This window comes from Ctenopharyngodon idella, chromosome 21 (assembly GCF_019924925.1).
Source record: "Ctenopharyngodon idella isolate HZGC_01 chromosome 21, HZGC01, whole genome shotgun sequence".
NCBI lineage: Eukaryota > Metazoa > Chordata > Actinopteri > Cypriniformes > Xenocyprididae > Ctenopharyngodon > Ctenopharyngodon idella.
In genome coordinates, this window is record NC_067240.1 from 221,534 (window position 1) to 240,046 (window position 18,513).

Genomic DNA, 18,513 nt, shown 5'->3' on the forward strand with positions numbered 1-18,513 from the left:
ATCATATGGAGGACTGTTATGGTGAGATGATATCTCTGTGTTTTTGTGTTGTTTCTGGAGCTGTTTGTTTGAACTTCCTGCTAAACATCTGCTTTATGTTCCACTGGAGAAAAGGTTTGGATCGACATGATGACGAGTAAATGAATTATTCATAATGAGACACTAAATCAGGTTTACATCCATATTAGAAATAGCGAGCAAAAACAGGAAACACTTTACAGTAAGGTGCCAATAGTGAACATTAATACATTAACTAACAATGAGCAACACGTGTGTCAGTATTTATTCATCTTTGATAATGTTAATTAATTAAAACACAACTGTTCATGTCAGTTCAGGTCCATTAATAATATTAATTCATCTGCATGCAGGATAAGACGCACCCCCTACTGACAAAGATGATCAGCAGATGACGTCAGCGCCACCCAGTGGTCAGTTAGTGTCATTGACTGAACTCACACTAATGATATTCCACCAGTAACACACACACACACACACACACACAGGACAGTTTGTTTTGAATCTTTATTTATGTAAGGGGCAAAATGCAAATTTAAAATAACTATTAGGAGTACAATGTTTGGAAAAGCTGAGTAAAAGCAAAATTGAATTTTCAAAGAAAAAAAATCATTGTACATTTTATGATATTGCTTTACATATTTAAATATTTAGTTGAACTCAATAAATACAGGTGTCCTCTAGGCAAACATGCGATGGATCTGCGGTCTGTTACACTTGATATTTTACACGGTTTTCAGTTCCTAATATAATATTGCACATGTCGAGTGAGTTGAGGATCGCTCACGACTGTAGTGTTTCAGCGGGAATACGGTTTGATTGACCAAGTAAGAATGCATAGAACATACAGAACAATTAATATGATTAAAACAAATAATATCAAAAGCTAAATACAGTACACGTGATGAAAAACGTAAAAATACACCGCAGTGTCTGGTAAAGGAGTCTGTCCCAGAACAGCATTGTGGGTAAACGTCGTGTCATGATTCGGGTTTTCACGTGAACCTTCATTAAACACGTGAGCGGAATGAGACTACGGATGTTTCAGTGCCGGACAGACGGGAAAATGACAGTAATAAATCAAGTTTATTCATATGGCGAGATAAATGAAGCTACAAGACGATAAATGAGAGACGATAATGCTGATGAACGGCAGGTGACGGGCGGCCCCGTCTCTCCTCCTGCTGTCACACATGAAGACAAAAAGAAAAAAGATCAAAGTGAATGAACGAGTAATAACTGGAATAAAGACTCAGACGGACGTCTGTGTTCAGTGGAGATCTGTGAGGTAAACACACACACACACACACACACACACACGCTTCAGCTCTCCCAGTCGGTGCAGGGCGGCGTCTCGTCCTCCGACTCGGACTCGGGCGAAGCCTCTTTGATGCGTCTCAGAGCCTCGTGGATGGAGCGGGTCAGCGGGTCGGCCGCGTCCGCCATCATCCCCCTGCAGCGCTCCTGTCTGCGCACTTTACGCAGCTTCACGCCCTTGCGTATCTGAGCCAGGATGTTGTTCCCGTCGTCCTCGTCCGGATCCGGCGCCAGCACGCGCAGCTCGGCCTTCCGCAGGTGGAAACTGCCGCGCTTCAGACTGGCCAGAACCTCGTCCATCGGGGAGCTCGCTGCGGACACAACACACACCTCAGTGTTCCCAAAAAATGACCATAAATCTTATATATCTCTCGTTGTGTTATTCAGTCTTGTTTTTGTTAGGGTTTTGTGTTCTTTTTGGATCTGGTTGATCATTGGCTCACTATTATTCAGCTCAGAAACACTAGCTGTGTTTCCATCCACCTATTTTTATGCGAATTCTGGAATATGACATAAAAACACTGTTGTTAACAGATGTTGTTTATGCTCAAACAGCAACATTACACACTGACTGAAGTTTAATTGTCAAATCATAATCAACCACCCCTTTAAATTGGCCAGATTTAAAGGAACAGTATGTAAGTTTGGCCACTAGAGGTCATAGCTTGATGATGCGTGAATGAGTGTGGAATCATGGGAGTCTCGGGTTTGTACCGCGCTGATCTCCTGGGTCACGTGACAGCATTTTTTCATGCGACCATTTTTTCATGTAACTACACTGCCAGTGTGAAAGCCTTCTAACTTTGACAGGAAGTGACCTCACCTCTCCTCCACTGGTTGGACTCCAGAGACGCGGTCTTCCTCAGCTTCTTCCTGGCGTTCAGCAGCTGACTGCTGTCGAAGAAGCGCGCGGTGAACGGCCCGAGAGGACTCTCTGCGTCCGGCTGCCGCACGGGGCTCCGCGTCTGAGCCGGGCCGTCGGCGGGCGTCTCCTCCAGAGAGGGAGGCGGCGGAGGAGGAGGTGGAGGAGGAGGAGGAGGAGGAGGTGGAGGGGAGATGGGCGAGGTGGAGGAGTCCAGCAGCAGCAGCTCTCTGGCAGGAGGAAGTGATGCGTGCGAGTCCGGAGGCGGAGCCTCAGCGACAGCTCCGCCCATCGGGGGCAGCGACAGGAAGCTGTCAGGCCTGCGCAGCTCCGGCACCGCAGCTGAATGTTCTAACGGAGCCGGAGCGTCGTCCGTCTGCACGCTAGCGGCCTGCATCTGCGGCTGCTCCGGCCTGACGCTCGCTCCCGCCTTCTTTCTGGAGTACGCCATACGCAGACGTGTGGACTTCAGAGTCACCTGACCCGGGTAACGCTGCATGAAGCAGGAGACCAATCAGCATCTCGATCAAAGCTCAGAGTGATGATGTGTATTTCTGTGTTTTGTCTGACCTGTTTGAAGCTGCGCAGGCGGTCCAGCGTCTTCTGTCTCTCCTGACTGACTCTGGAGAGCCGCTGCTCCTCCTCCTCCTCTTCCTCCTGCGGACACACGGCAGGTAATTTTTGTTTATTAGTATGGTGGAATTAGATAATTGAAGGTCAGCCACAAATACATTGGTTAATAAAGTGAGATTAAATTTGTGTAATATGGTTAATTATTACAGGTTTGCATGTAATTCTGCGATTGCATTTCACTGTTTTTATTCACTTTGAGGAATCCTGAATGTGAGATGAGTAAATGCATGCTCTCATTTAGTCTAGAACTACAATACTTGATATACAATACAATATTTCTCTCAGCATGGGGTCAGGAGAGCTGTCAGTCAGTAAATGTGAAAAAGTAACTTAGATATTTTGTTGTGAATTGAAAAAGTAATGCGTTACCTTACTGGTTACTTGAAAAAGTAATCTCACTCAAGTTACTTGTAATGAGTTAACTCCCCAACACTGCTCATAATGCATTAAAGAGTTTACACACATTGCACTCCTGGGTGGAGCATAAGCTTATAAAACAGTCATATCCTAATATTTTTCAACTGAAACCATCTTGAATCTGATCAGTAACCTCTCACTAATGAGTGAATGCACAAAAGTTTGAATGTTACCATGTTTTTACTAGGGCTGGGAGCCTGGGACAATAAACCATTGCAATAAATCGAGAAATAATTCTGGATCGATTCTGAGATTTCCCGAATGCATCGCGATTCTCTCTTGAATCGATTCTGAGCTTAGATTTAACAGCAGATGGCGCTCTAGTTTTTAACCACACGGTCAAATGCTCATGAAGAAGAGCGCTCGTGCGTTCGGCTATGTACCTGCACCTCAGAATGCTTTTATGACGCGAGATTAATGTAAACAGCCACACCTTGTGATTCACTTCAACCTTTTAGAACTTTATGAATGATTATTTTACAGAAGGGATTATTTTATAGGTGGTTTCTAAAGCACGCAGCGCCATCTGCTGTTGAAAACTAAGCTTAGAATCGATTTGAGAGAATCACGATGCATTTGGGAAATTTCAGAATCGATCCAGAATCATTTCTCGATTTATTGCAATGACTGATTGTCCCAGCCCCAGTTTTTACCATGATATTACTTCATTTACCCCCATTAATTAAAAAAATTAAGAAATTCTTTGAAAATTAAAATGTTACAAGAACTACAGCAAAAACCAGTATGATTAAAGAAAATATATACTTTTATATATAATGAGAAATTTTATTTGATAATATGAAATTTATAAGAACACATAATGTGAGAATTACCTGTATGAACTCTGACTTCAACAAATTTAATTAAATTCCACCCTAACCCACTGAACAGTCTAAATTTATGAAAACTACACATTCTTTTTCTAACAAAACAACATCAGAATTACTCTGAAATGTTTTCAAACTAAATATATTCCGTTTATTTGTACAAACTTTTACTTTCAGATGATAAACAGCCTGAATCTCATTTTCATGCTGCAGTGGTTCATCAGTAGGGGGCAGCAGAGTGACTTCTTGTCCAAATCCTCTTTCCTTTTTCATATTTACACTATTTGGTTTTTGATCTACAAACAGACATTCATTTAATTTGTCATTTTAATGTAAGCATGTTTATAAACAAAATTAAGTCCCAGTTGGAAACACATAATGTGTGTGTGTGTGTGTGTGTGTAGGAAAGAGGATAAATGTATTTTACAGGAGTAATTTGAGACAAATCTAACTAATAGATATAATAATAAATAATAATAATAATAATAATAATTCAGCATATTTTCGTGTGTAAAGCCACAGTTCACTTTTGGGTCAAAACCGACCAAACGCAAAAAGTGTAACAATTTAGTTAAAAAAATGTAGATATAACCATTTTATTTTAAAAAATCAGATAAAATTAATGATGTGTATTTTGACACATCCAAAGTTTCATTTTTGTACTAAACACTGGATTTTTAAAATATTTTTATGTACCTCTTCCGGGTCAAAAGGGACCAGAATGCATTAGGAGGGTTAAAAGGCAACGATAGTTTCTTGTATAAAGGCCCAAATTATATTGTGAAAAATTAATGTTATAAATATGTCTGAATATTATTTGGTTAATTATTACTTTTTTCTACTCATTCATTATAGCACTGTACTAAATACATAATTTATTTTCTCATTTATATATTTATTTTCTTATTTAATCTAATATTTACAATTTTGCTTAGCTCATTTTTTCATTCATTATTTATTTATTGTAATCTAATGTTTATTTTTTTATTATTCTAACATAAAAAATAAAAAAAAATTGGTGTTTTTGCCTTTATTATGACAGTAAGTTGACAGGAAGTGAAGTCGGAGAGAAAGAGAGGGGGACGGGATCGGGAAAGGTCCACGAGCCGGGACTCGAAATCGGGACGCCCGAAGCACAACTGCACTGTATGTCGGTGCTGCCCACGAGGCTATCAGCGCCGACACGCTAGCATGTTTACCCAGTTTTCCTCTCCACATTTCCCCAGCGCTCTTGCGTGTTTGAAACCCCTGATGATCATGAGGTCTGTGATGTTCTGTTTGACTCTCACCTGCAGAAAAGCTCGATGGGAAACGCAGTCCGGGCCGCCCTGCCGCTTCTGCGTGTGATTGATGATGCAGATTTCCTGAGAATAAAGTGTCAGTGGTCAGTCCGGTTGATCTCGTCTGCATGTTCATGTTCTCCAGTCTCTCTCTCACCTTCTTGTTTTTGAGGTAGGCTTTCTTGGCGGTGATGCGGCCCCTGCGCGCCTCCAGCTGCCGCGTCCTCTGCTGGAGCTTGGCCACGTCGTCTCTGGGAGGGGTCAGAGGGGTCGAGGGGTCGTCGGTGGCCTTCATGGCGTCGGGGCTCTCGTACGTGTCGTAGTAAACCACCTCCTCCTGCCTCTCTGCACACACACACACACACACACATGAGGAGAGAGCGCCGCAGCTGCGCAGACGCGTGAGGACGGACAGACGCTCACCGCTCATCTGTCTGCGCAGACTCTGCAGCTGTGCCGTCAGCAGCAGCTCCTCATACTTCAGGATCTCGAACTGGATCTCGTACAGCTGCAGCTGAAGCTCGTAGTACAGCGCCTCCAGCTGGTCCAGACGCACCATAGCGTCCTCTCCGTCCTGCAGACCCTGCATCTGAGAGAGCAGACCAGTGTCACATGTCTTATCAACATATGGTGAATCATGGATCTTGAACACTAGTGTGTGTGTGTGTGTGTGTGTGTTTGTGACATATCAGGACACAAATGTGTATAATGACATGGGTATGACATAGGTATTACAAGGAGAGGGTGAATTATGAGAACATTACTCCATGTCCCCATTTTTCAAAAGGCTTATAAATCATACAGAATGAGTTTTTGTGAGAAAGTAAAAGTGCAGTTTCCTGTGATGGGTAGGGTTAGGGGTAGTGTAGGAGGAGAGAAAATACAGTTTGTACAGTATAAACACCATTACGCCTATGGAATGACCCCATAATTCACAAAAACAAACCTGTGTGTGTGTGTGTGTGTGTGTGTGTGTGGGGCACCTCCTCTCTCAGGCCGTGTTTCCTCTGTTCCAGGCAGATCTCTTTGGCACGCATCAGCTGCAGTGTCTCCTTGGAGACGGCGTACTGTAGTTTCTCCATGCGCTCCACTGCCGCTCCCCACGCAGCCTTCCCAAACTTCCTCTGGTCGGCCCGCATGCGCTCGTACATCACTGGAGAGAGAGAGAGAAACTCTGATCCGTCTGCTGTAATGACAGAGCTGTGGCAATGTAGTAAATTAATCACATAAAATGAATTATTCATAAAATAGAAGTCAGTTGAATTTGAATAGAAACACATTGTTTCAAAGCAGCTTTACAGAAAATCATGATGTTGTTTATAATAATCTCAGAGCAGATTAGAGCTGGACGATAATATAGTGATATTTTGTGATGATATGAAGAGAGTGTGCCGAGGCCCCCTAGTGGCCTGATTTAAGGTCTCTTCACCATCAGTGAACATGTTTGTGCTTGAACTCTTTACACTGAGAGCAGGACGTGATCACGTGACGTGTCAGCACCTTTCTGAGCGCGTGCGGTGGTCTCGAAGTATTTGACGGTCAGGTCCTGTATGGAGAGCACGGCGGCGTGAGCCTTCCTCTGCCAGTCCTCATCCTCCCTGCGCAGAGAGTCGACGCGCCGCGGGCCCAGACGCTCCGTCTGCAGCGAGATCTGACACACACACACACACACACACACACACACACAGGTTCCTCTGTCATTATGGTTATCGTCTCTGGTGTGAACGGCCTTTAGAATGAACCCAAAATGTAAGACGTACATTTTCACCCAAGAGTTTTATATATCAATCAAATGATTTAGTTTAGTGATGTCACACGAGCAGTGTGTTTTTCCTGAATGTCATATTGATTTTATAAAACTGTTCAATAAAGAATAAGTCAACATTCTGAGATTTTAGACACAATGTTTTTATTTTGTCAACAAGAATTCCCACAGCGGTGCTTCGTTACTGAATTGATCCATGTTTTGAACGATTCAATGGCAGAATGATTCAGCTGTTTATTGAAGCTTGTTTCCACCATGGAATAAAAATAAAAAGGTATTTTATTTCTTGCACTTGCAAGCTTATATTTCACAATTCTGAAAAATAGTCAGAAATGTGAGATAAAAAGTCAGAATTACTTTTTTTTTTTTTTTTTTATTCTGTGGCAGAAAACAAGCTTCCATAGCTGTTTGAACGAATCATTTGAATTCTAATAAGAACATCTAATAAGGTTAAAATTGGCCTTAAAGCTATAAATGCCCCTGGAAATCAGCACAAAAACACTCGGCAAAATATCAACTAATTATCGTTATCAACGAAATCACAGAAAATATCATTTTTTGTCAATATTGCACATATCACCATATCTCATTGGCGGTGACCTTTGTGTTTTTCAGGCAGTGTGTGACATCATCAGGACATCCGAGATCTGATTATTATCCAAACACACACAAACCGTTCCTGCCTAACAGACACAAGCAGCAGGTGAGAAACACACACGCACACACAGTGCCGACAGTCTCCCGAAGAATCTCAACAGAATCAAGTCATTGTTCGAAACTGATTCGGGAGACATTCTGAGTGATTCATTCAAAAGAGTCAGCTCATGAAAGTCATTTGTTGGTGAATCAGACTCCAGCGGTCATGTTGTGTTTGTTGTTGTGTGTTCATCACTATTGAAATACTGTGACTGACCTCTACAACACACACACACACACACACACACACCGGGTCACTACAGTGATGCAGTGCGTCTGTGAACAAGCTTCAGACTGCTTAAAGTGCCGCAATTATGCTTTTTCAAACATTACCTTTCATGTAGTGTGTAATAAAGCTGTTTGTGAATGTAAAAGCTCTGCTGAACCTGTAACTAATTTGCATAATGCCAGCCCATTGGCTGTCCACGAACAGCGTCTCTTTGCCCTGCCCTCAATCACTGTAGTTGTATCTGAGACTGGAAGAGTTTGGTTCGTGTTGTTCATGTCGAGAAGACGCTGTTTTCTGCTGCCAAAGCAAAATCCACTTTGATGAGATTGATACGGTAAAACCCGACACCATCGTTACTGTTCGTATCACTGTGAATCAAGAGCTGAGATTCAGATATGATAATGAGCGTTTGGATTCTGACCAATCAGAGCAGAGCAGCTCTCAGAGAGGCGGGGTTTAGAGAGACCGAATACTTGATCGAAGCGTTTCAGACACTGAGAGAAAAGAGCTGATGCTGCAGTGGATATTATGAGAAAATTAAAGTGTTTTTGATCTTGGACGCATGTGAACCTGTTGTAGGAGACTCCAGAACAAAACTAGGATAATAATAGGGACATTTACTGACTGGAGTTTCCAGCGTGAGACGCTTCCTGCACACTTAACTGTGTGTGTGTGTGTGTGTATATATATATATATATACACTGAGGAGAATAATGTGAACCAGATGCTGCTGTGTCGTACAGTACACACACACACACACAGTCCTGTGAGACGCATCAGAATCACGTCATGCTGGAAATATCCTGATCTCACTGACGCCCATCGCCTACTCACATGGTCTGATGATGTCAAATGAAGGATACGCTGATGAGAAGAAAAAGAACTGCTTGTGAAGCATTAAAAGTGTTCGTTCACTCATGATTTCACCCTCATGACACTGTAAACCTGCTTCTCTCTCGTTTCTTCTGAGGGTTTGTATTTAAAATCACTTAATATTCAGTAACTTTATTGATTTGACTGATCAGAATGATTCACTGTGAGAGTTCATGAGAGAAGGAATATGCCCGATTCATGAACATTTGAGTCGGAGGTTTTCAATGAACCTTTCTGAAGATTTGTTCACAAATCTGACTGATCTGGTTCTTCAGTTCAACTCACTGATTCATGATTTGCTCACAGCAGTGAACAGATGAATCAGAAGATTCTTATATTGAGATATTTTTATGATCCTGTTCTGTTGTTTTTGTCCACAACATTATTTAAAGGGCCGACTCTCCTAGTTTCTGTACATTTTGATGTTTTAATGTTTTGAATGATCTCCCTTCTGCTCTTCAAGGCTGCATTTATTTGATCAAATTTTCAGCAGTTTTATCTTGTTTTAAGGAATCCAGTGGTTGAGAAGCGCAGATCTACATGAACTGACGTCCGTCTCGTCACATGTCTAATTCATGTATGGAAATACGATACCCACACTGCACCTCTCTGCTCACCGGACACTCGATCTGGGCGTCCCATAATGCCCCAGTCACTCATTCATCTCCTCATGCATTCATTCATGTGGCGCCGGTGACCGTATGTTCATCTGACTCAAACTGACTCGTGTGACGCTTCCGTAGAAACACTGATGAAATACAAACCTGATGATCAGCATCTGTCACATGATTACATGTAAAGCCTCATTAATGTCTTCGTTATTATGTAAACGTGTCTGCAGGGGTTTATTATGTGTGGATTACAGATCAGAGATGTGTGTGTGTGTTCACTACAAAACCCATAATTCACTCAAAACGCATGCAAATGTGTGTGTGCAGTATTTGCATGTGTGTTTTGTGTGAATGATGAGGGTTTGAAAGTGTCTCTGATCTCAGAACACAAACCTGAATTGTCAGTTTGTCAGCAGGTAAACTGTAAAAACGGAGCGAGAGGTTATTTACATACAGGTGTTGTGTGTGTGTGTGTGTGTTTGGTTGTGAGTGCAGTGCGCTTGCAGAGAGACTCCGCCCACACGCTCTTCTGATTGGTTGTGATTTTTGATCGATTCTGTCATGTCTCGTCGTGTTAGTGAATCGATTTTGAATCCAGTGAAACGTTAAAATCTGTTGAAATTCTGTGGGTGACCCTGAAATCACTGTCCATCCAACAGTTCTCAACCCTTAATGTGATTAGAGCAGAGACTCATGGGATATGGCGGTCGCCATGCCAACAGACAGACGAGAGCAGGCCACGCCCCGCTCAGACCATATAAGGTGTGTGTGTGATGAGCAGAAGCTGTTACCTTGATCTGCTGTCTGCGCAGCATGGCCAGCTCCCTCATGTCTCTGAAGGGCTGCAGCAGGTAGTGGTAGAGCTCAGTCGTGGCCTCCACCAGATCTCCATACGCCTCGTCCTGCTCGGCGTACAGCTGCAGCAGCTCCACCATACGCTCCACGCCACGCTGCTTCTCCAACAGCTGCAACATAAACACCAGACATATCTGTTGATTTCTTGAACACAACGGCCAATCAGAGGCGTTTAAGTTAAAATCCAATCACCGCTCAAAACGCTGGAGTTTGTTCAGTGCTGTTATAAATGCTTGCGAAACAAACAAAGTACAGACACGATGTAAACAAAAGATTCGTTGTGCAGTTTAGACCACAGAGCCCCGCACATGACATGCAAGAAAGAAAAAATTGTGCGCACGATTTACTATTTCGCTCCCTCGATTTGCTAAAACGTATACTCAATTTACTATTTCGTTCCCTTGATTTGCTAAATCGTACGCACGATTTACTATTTTGTTCCCTCGATTTGCTAAATCGTATACTCGATTTACTATTTCGTTCCCTCGATTTGCTAAATCGTACGCACGATTTACTATTTTGTTCCCTCGATTTACTATTTCGTTCCCTTGATTTACTAAAACATATGCACGATTTACTATTTCGTTCCCTCGATTTGCTAAATCGTATACTCGATTTACTATTTCGTTCCCTCGATTTGCTAAATCGTATACTCGATTTACTATTTCGTTCCCTCGATTTGCTAAATCGTATACTCGATTTACTATTTCGTTCCCTCGATTTGCTAAATCGTATACTCGATTTACTATTTCGTTCCCTCGATTTGCTAAATCGTATACACGATTTACTATTTCGTTCCCTCGATTTGCTAAATCGTATACTCGATTTACTATTTCGTTCCCTCGATTTGCTAAATCGTACGCACGATTTACTATTTTGTTCCCTCGATTTGCTAAATCGTATACTCAATTTACTATTTCGTTCCCTTGATTTGCTAAATCGTATACTCAATTTACTATTTCGTTCCCTTGATTTGCTAAATCGTACGCACGATTTACTATTTTGTTCCCTCGATTTGCTAAATCGTATACTCAATTTACTATTTCGTTCCCTCGATTTGCTAAAACGTATACTTGATTTACTATTTCGTTCCCTTGATTTGCTAAATCGTATACACCATTTACTATTTCGTTCCCTCGATTTGCTAAATCGTGTGCACGATTTACTATTTCGTTCCCTCGATTTGCTAAATCGTACGCACGATTTACTATTTCGTTCCCTCGATTTGCTAAATCGTACGCACGATTTACTATTTCATTCCCTCGATTTGATAAATCGTATGCACGATTTACTATTTCGTTCCCTCGATTTGCTAAATCGTACACACGATTTACTATTTCGTTCCCTCGATTTGATTACTATTTACTATTTCGTTCCCTACTATTGTTTTCTTGCATGTCATGTGTGTACTCCGTAGTAGACAACTTCATTGATTACAACCGAAGTTTGTGAGATCACAATGAACTTAGATGAGTGGCAGTTTTTAATGATTATAAAGTGAGTTTGCTAATGTAATATAGATTTTATACAACAATTCAATAAACATTAAGTTAATATTAAGTGACTTATTGTCACATTTTGCTCCATTTCGTAAACGAAAATAGTTCCAAAAAAATCACAGCTGAACATCTCTGAGCAAACAGTTATTTCGTTCATGAATGAATCTGCGTTTTCAAATGAATCTAGTGAGTCAATGATTCAATGACCCATTCATAAAGATCGATTGACTGAATGATTCAGTGACTTGCTGCCCCCTACTGGCGGTTTTAGTTTCATTTTTAAAGAATCATTTCAGCTATTTAAATCATTTAATATTTCTGTTCAAAACTTTCTATTTAACACATTAATCTCATAAATGTAAGCGTAGAGCCCTGTATACCGGGGTGTTTAATTCCGGGATTTTCAGAGTCGACTCAGAGTTGCTCCACTTTACATCAAAACAGCGTCAGCAATAAGAATACAAGAGTGCTGTTTTTATTACACAGTAAATGTAGGCTATTCTTTTTTTCATCACAAAGCCTAAAACTCCCTTTATTAAAACAACACACTGACCAAATGAGTCCAGTTGAGAAGCTGTCAGTAACACACACTCATGTCAGTAAATGAATCTTTTGTTTGTTGTGCTCTGTTCTGATGAATGGACCCGTCTGTCCGTCTCTCCAGTGGGTCAAACACTGATCCATTCATCTGCAACACTGAGCCTCTGTTTACCTTGACGACTGGTCGCCGTGGAGACGGTGGGTGGCGGTTGTGTGCACATCTGAGAGTGAACATGTGACGGTCATGTGACACAGATGAGCTGCAGTTGTTCAGCAGGTACACACACACCTGCTTTAACTGACTGATTTGAATCCACACCTGCTGCACATTCATTCTGTGTGATTTCACAACCATAACATCCCATCAGCCCCACAGAAATATTATTATTAATAACATTATGACCCAGATCAGTTTCAACACTGTGAATCACTCGTAACATCAGTGAAAGTTCAAGTTGATCGTGTGTAACGTTGAGTTTCTAATGAAGTGTTCAGAAGTTTGGATTAATTCATATTTTTGTAATGTTTCTGAAAGAGTCTCTTCTGCTCATCAAAGCTGCATTTATTTGATCAAAAATACAGTAAAACTGTGAAATATTATTACAATGTAAATCAGCTGTTTTCTATGTGAATATATAGTAAAGTCTAATTTATTCCTGTGATCAAAGTTGTCACTTTTGATCGATTTAATGCGTTCTTGATGAATAAAAGTATTAATTTCCTAAAAAAAAAAATAAAAAATAAAAAATTTTGAACAGTTTGTGCGTTTCCTCTGATATGGCTCTTGGTGAGTGAAAGTTTGGACAGCAGAGATGATGATGATGATGATGATGAACATGGATGAATACAGGACTTTTCTAATGTTGTTTTTCACTAACTCTATTCATGCTGGAAACCCCCTTGAGCTATGACATCACATCCTGTCTCCGCTCTCCTGTTTTTGGCACAGGATACACGAGTCACTGTGGAAAACATCCTGATTGGCTGCCAGCAGTGATGTCATGTGATCTGTCTGTCGTGGGAATCATTTGTACAAGTTCATCAGGCTGAAGGAGCTGCACATTTGTGTGTGTGTGTGTGTGTGTGTGTGCTGCTCTCATTATTCACGTTTACAGTATTTATGACACATTTGCACATTAATATGAAGTGTGAATAAACAACATCCCATCAACACACACACACAATAAACACAAACACATATGGCAGTATTTCACCGACACCACCCGTCAAGACAACACAGATGACCTTTGACCCTGTGACCGCAGACACCATCACAAACACATGCTACTTAAACAAACACCTAAACCGACCAATGAGAGCGCTCGACACTGCCACACACACACACACACACACACACTTCTGATGATATTTTTAGCTGTGCTTCTGCCAGATACGATCACTGTCATCATTTCTTCAGCCAAACACAAAAGAAAACATCTGAAGCTCTTTGAGAAACAAACACAATCAAAGCCCCGCCCCCGGTGACATCACCACTGTATGTAAATGAGCAGCCCTGTGATTGTTATGACCAACTCTTATATCACACTGCAGTTATTTGAGCTGGAAATAAAAAAAGAATTGTTTCCATATTTAATAAGAGTGCAATAACAGCTCAGGTGTGTTTAGTGTCGTATAGCAGAATGTGTGTGTGTGTGTGTGTGTGAACGGATCACTAGTGCAGGTGAGTGTGTGTCACCATGGTAACGAGGACTTCACAGGAACAAACACACAATCATTCAGTCCTGACGGAGCTTCATTCACTGGACTAACAGGAACTGCTCAGATTTATAAACTACAGCTGCAGATTTGAGGAAAAAATTAATCGCGATTGTATTTTTCTGATATTTTTCCCCAGGTTTGCTGTGCTTGTTTGTAGGGCTGGCCTGGGATTATATATCAATATAACTATAAAGAAAGAATAACAATAATTAATAATATAAACAATAAAAATAATATAATCAGAATTTTATTTTACATTACAACTGTAAAATTACAACACTAATATTGTCTTAATATCTTCATTTTCAAATGTTATTTCAGCCCTTAAAGCTTCTCATCATAAGTTGAAGATGTTTGGCATGTTTGGGTCACAGATGCCGGTTAAAGCGACTCAATCTCGACCGGCGGATCACGATCTGCTCGTGTAAATGAACACAGCTTCACTCTGAAACACAGCGCATAAATTTACTGAATTAAAACACAGCCGTTGTGATTAATCGCACTAAGCCGTATGATCCACATAAACAACTCCAAACTGATACTTCACAACTTCTGAAGCCCAAACGCAACATTCCTTCACTCGTTCCTCTGATCCGCGCCAGCAGACACGCACCGTTATGAATGCCCGTGCGGATTTTACTATCGCTGTCAAATTAGCTCCAATTGCTTGATTATTACATAAACACAACTAATCCTTTGCTGGTTCCCTATTAGCACTGGGTTTAAATCCCAAATACTGCAAAAATCCAAAAATCTTCCGCCATCGTCTCGTCAGTCAGCTCCTCACTCTCCTGATAAATGAAATCTGATCTGTGCTGCGACTCTCGTTCGGCTCACGCTATATTGATCTCTAACTGAACTAAATTACTTTTATTACTATAAAAAAATTGCGGCTTAACACGGGTAACACTGTCAACACAGACTATCGTAGAAAGCCTAGTGTGTATGAGTGTGTGCAGTGACACGTTAGTGTGTGTGTATGTTAGTGTGTGTGTATGTTAGTGTGTGTGTGTGTGTGTGTGTGTGTGTGTGTGACAGGCTCACGCTCATTGTGCCGGCAGCAGCTGATGCTGGATCAGGTTTCGGGCTGAACGGCTGACAGATGGTAGTTTAGGTGTTCAGTGACCCGTGTGCTGATGGTGGAGGGTCAGAATCACGTCTGACCGGAGCCCCGAACACTGACGTGGGCTCGTCATCATGGCTTACTTTACTATAGGTTTAGTTCTACTTTAAGGCCTGGTTTCACAGACAGGGCTTAGATTAAGCCTGGATTAGACATTAGTTTAATTAGGACATTTAAGTAGCTTTTATAAACATACCCTAGAAAAAACATCTTGAGACAAAACAATGAGACTGACATATTGTAAAATGTGCACACTCAGCACAATCAAAGTTCTGTGAAAAGTAAACATGAAATTTTCAGTTAAAACAGCTTATCACACACATACACACACACACACACACATCAAAGCTCAATTAAAACAGCTCAAACATGCATTTTAGTCTGGGACTAGAGTTGAGCCGTCTCTGTGACACCGGGGGAAGTGTTTAGGCTCCACCCACATCCCAGAGCAGCTCTAAATCGCTCAACACTCCAGTTATTAATATCTGAGTTGTCGACTGTCACGTCAATCAATAATAACAAGCAGCTTCAATCACTGATGATGAATATTCTCCGATTCACACAGGAGCCTTTCCATGACGTCTCGAGGGCCGCTCAAACTACACTTCCATTCATACGCACGCGAACATGGGAGACAGGAAACACAAACTCAAGCGAAGAAGTTGTAAATAAAGACTAGAAAAAAGTTAGTCCAGACAAACTTTGAAGTTGGCTTGAGAAAGCAGACCAGAAAGTTTGAAAAAAGTTTTAAAAGCTTGAAGTTTGAAGGTTTTCAGTTTGAAGTTTAAAATAGTTTTAAAGTTTGAATGTTTTGTAGGTAATACAACCTATCAGAAAATAAGACAGACAGGCAGACAGATAGATAGACAGATAGATAGATAGATAGATAGACAGATAGACAGATAGATAGACAGACAGACAGATAGATAGATAGATAGAATGAGTCTCAATGGCTTAGAAATAGTTCATAAAATGGCAGCTTAATAGAAGCTAATGGGCTTCTGGCAGTTTAAATTTGAATTTTGTCAGTTGGAGTTTGAACAGTTTGACAGTTGGAGTTTGAACAGTCTTGGCTCATTTGAACATTCCGTCAATGGGATTTTTCCGAGTTTTGATCAGCATTTTTAGGAAAACCGTAAGTCAGATTAGTTAGAAAAGATACAGCACACTAAGTCAGAACAGTTTGAAGGACTGAGCCGAGTTTGGTGGTTGTAGAGTTAAAGCTCTAGGAGTTATATATAATAATATAATAAGTTTATTAGCATTTCAGTAAGTTGGCTTTCTCAAGAAAATACTATTTCAGTCTTTCTACATCCAAATTTCATGTTTACTCGCCATTTCTTTGTAATTATTTATGAAATTTACTAACAATTTCTGAGTGAAAATAGTTTCAAAGTAAATCCTACACCAGCGTTATTTCAGTGTCGATGAGGATTTGAAACGTTGGTAACACTTTATTTTACAGTGTCCTTGTTACACATCACGTGTAGTTACTATAGTAATAACTATAAATTATACATAATTACATATAACTAACCCTAAACCAAACACAAACCCTTAATATTACTCACTACTTAATTGTACAATTACACCTTAAAATAAAGCGTAGCCTAACTACATTTTTTTAGAGATTTCCCTCATATAGAGCCACTTATACTTGATGAAATATATAAGAGATGAAAAAAAAAAAAAAAAGTTTGATGCACATGTATGATCTTCAGCTGTCATGACACGTGTGTGAGTGTGTGAGCATATGTGTGTGTGATTGTGTGTATAGCGCTTTTCACAATACACAGTTTCAAAGCAGCCTTACAGAAAACGATCATGTTAATGTTTATAATATCTTAGTATCTTCAAGCCTTTAGTCGCATTTATCTTAGAGCTGGACGATAATAGTTACATTTCGTGACGATATAAACAATCAAGCAGTTGCTTTATACTAGATATCCAGCTTTATATAACAAACTGTGCGATAATACAGTTACATTTTGCGGCGCTATAAGTTGACTGTATGATGTTAAAGTGAACGAGCAGAACTCAGATCCGGGTACCCGCGCGCGCGCCTGTCTCACCTGCTGCAGGTGTCTCTTGGCTCTCTGCAGCGCGTCCTCGTAGCCCTTCTGCCGCAGCTCGCTCAGACTCTCGTAATATTCCTCGGAATCGTCGCTGTCCGGAAACAGAACCTGAGACAGGATCTTCCATCCGCAGGTGTCGAGCGCGTGACCCAGATACACCTGCAGCTGGAAGCAGAGCGCCTCCGTGTCTCGCGCGCGCATCTCCGGGACGCCGAACAGGACCGACCACACGGCCGTCTGCTCCTCGGGGAAGGCGGGCAGACACGGCTCCAGGTCCGAGTTGACGGCGCACAGCTGCAGGTGAGCGGCCCGCATGTCCTGGAACGAGAAGAGGCCGGCCCAGCTGAAGTCCTCCCGCGGGTTGAGCTCCGGATCCTCCGCGACCTCCGCCGCCGCCGCCGCGTCCAGCAGCTCCAGGTCAGCGCTCTTGCTCGGACTTTTCACCGGCCTGCTGCTGGCTTGCTCTCGGCCCGGGCTCTCTCTGGCCCGCGCTGGTTTGTCCGCCGTCAGCTCGCCCTCGGCCGTCTCGAGCAGCGAGTCCCGCGCGGCGCTCCGTTTCTGGACGGTTCGGTTGTGGCACGTGACGGCGAACTTTCCTTCGATCTCGTTCCAGGCGACGATGAAGACGAACTTGTGCTTCTCTTTCTCCTCGAAAACATTCGGTCGGACCGAGACCCATCCGGACTCCAGCGCGTCCTCCATCGCGAATGACAAACGAATAACAAAGAAACCCGAACCGAGACCGAGTTCACGCGGAATCCGCTCTATAGAGTAGAAGAAAGGCCAGACTAACGGACGCGGATGAGCACACTTAAACCGTCCGATAATAACATCGATTTCCCCTCTGTTTTTGTCGTCTGTTAACGCGCGCGTCGTTCGCGCGGCATACCTGCGCGCGTCGCGTCACCTGCCGCCTGCGAGGCCTTTTGTCCGCTAATCCGCATCTTTAACATCGCGAATGTTTCTCATCCGACGACGACTGGGCGCTGACGTCACAGAGAGGAGGACGTAAACATCTGCACGTGGGACACGCACTCTGCGTGATGATGCAATCAGAGGCGCAGGAGACGCACGGTGGTCGTCGTGGCGTCGTGGCTCAATTCGTGCACCGTTTTCCCCCTCAGCTGTGTTTGTTTGTTTTTGTTTGTCAGTTTCTTTGTTGTCTGTATTAAAA

General features: G+C 42.0%; 1 protein-coding gene across 1 annotated transcript; it reads right to left on the minus strand.

Moving 5' to 3' along the window:
- Nucleotides 1–506: 506 nt before the first annotated feature.
- On the minus strand, nucleotides 507–18,472 carry jmy (junction mediating and regulatory protein, p53 cofactor). The gene is made up of 10 exons (XM_051878367.1): nucleotides 17,337–18,472; nucleotides 10,320–10,493; nucleotides 6,855–7,005; nucleotides 6,338–6,507; nucleotides 5,778–5,943; nucleotides 5,512–5,699; nucleotides 5,364–5,438; nucleotides 2,768–2,854; nucleotides 2,159–2,690; nucleotides 507–1,646 (listed from the first exon to the last, which is right to left on the minus strand). Exons 1-10 carry the CDS (start codon nucleotides 18,039–18,041, stop codon nucleotides 1,342–1,344), a joined length of 2,553 nt encoding a protein of 850 aa, XP_051734327.1. The 5' UTR covers nucleotides 18,042–18,472; the 3' UTR covers nucleotides 507–1,341.
- Between the last annotated feature and the right edge of the window lie 41 nt (nucleotides 18,473–18,513).

Coding starts and splice junctions, on each gene's coding strand:
- jmy (XM_051878367.1), bottom strand. CDS start 18,041: ATGGAGGACGCGCTGGAGTCCGGATGGGTCTCGGTCCGACCGAATGTT. Junction 5,944..6,337: donor AACACGGCCTGAGAGAGGAG/GTGCCCCACACA, acceptor CTGCTCTCTCAG/ATGCAGGGTCTGCAGGACGG. Junction 2,691..2,767: donor GCCTGCGCAGCTTCAAACAG/GTCAGACAAAAC, acceptor TGCTTCATGCAG/CGTTACCCGGGTCAGGTGAC.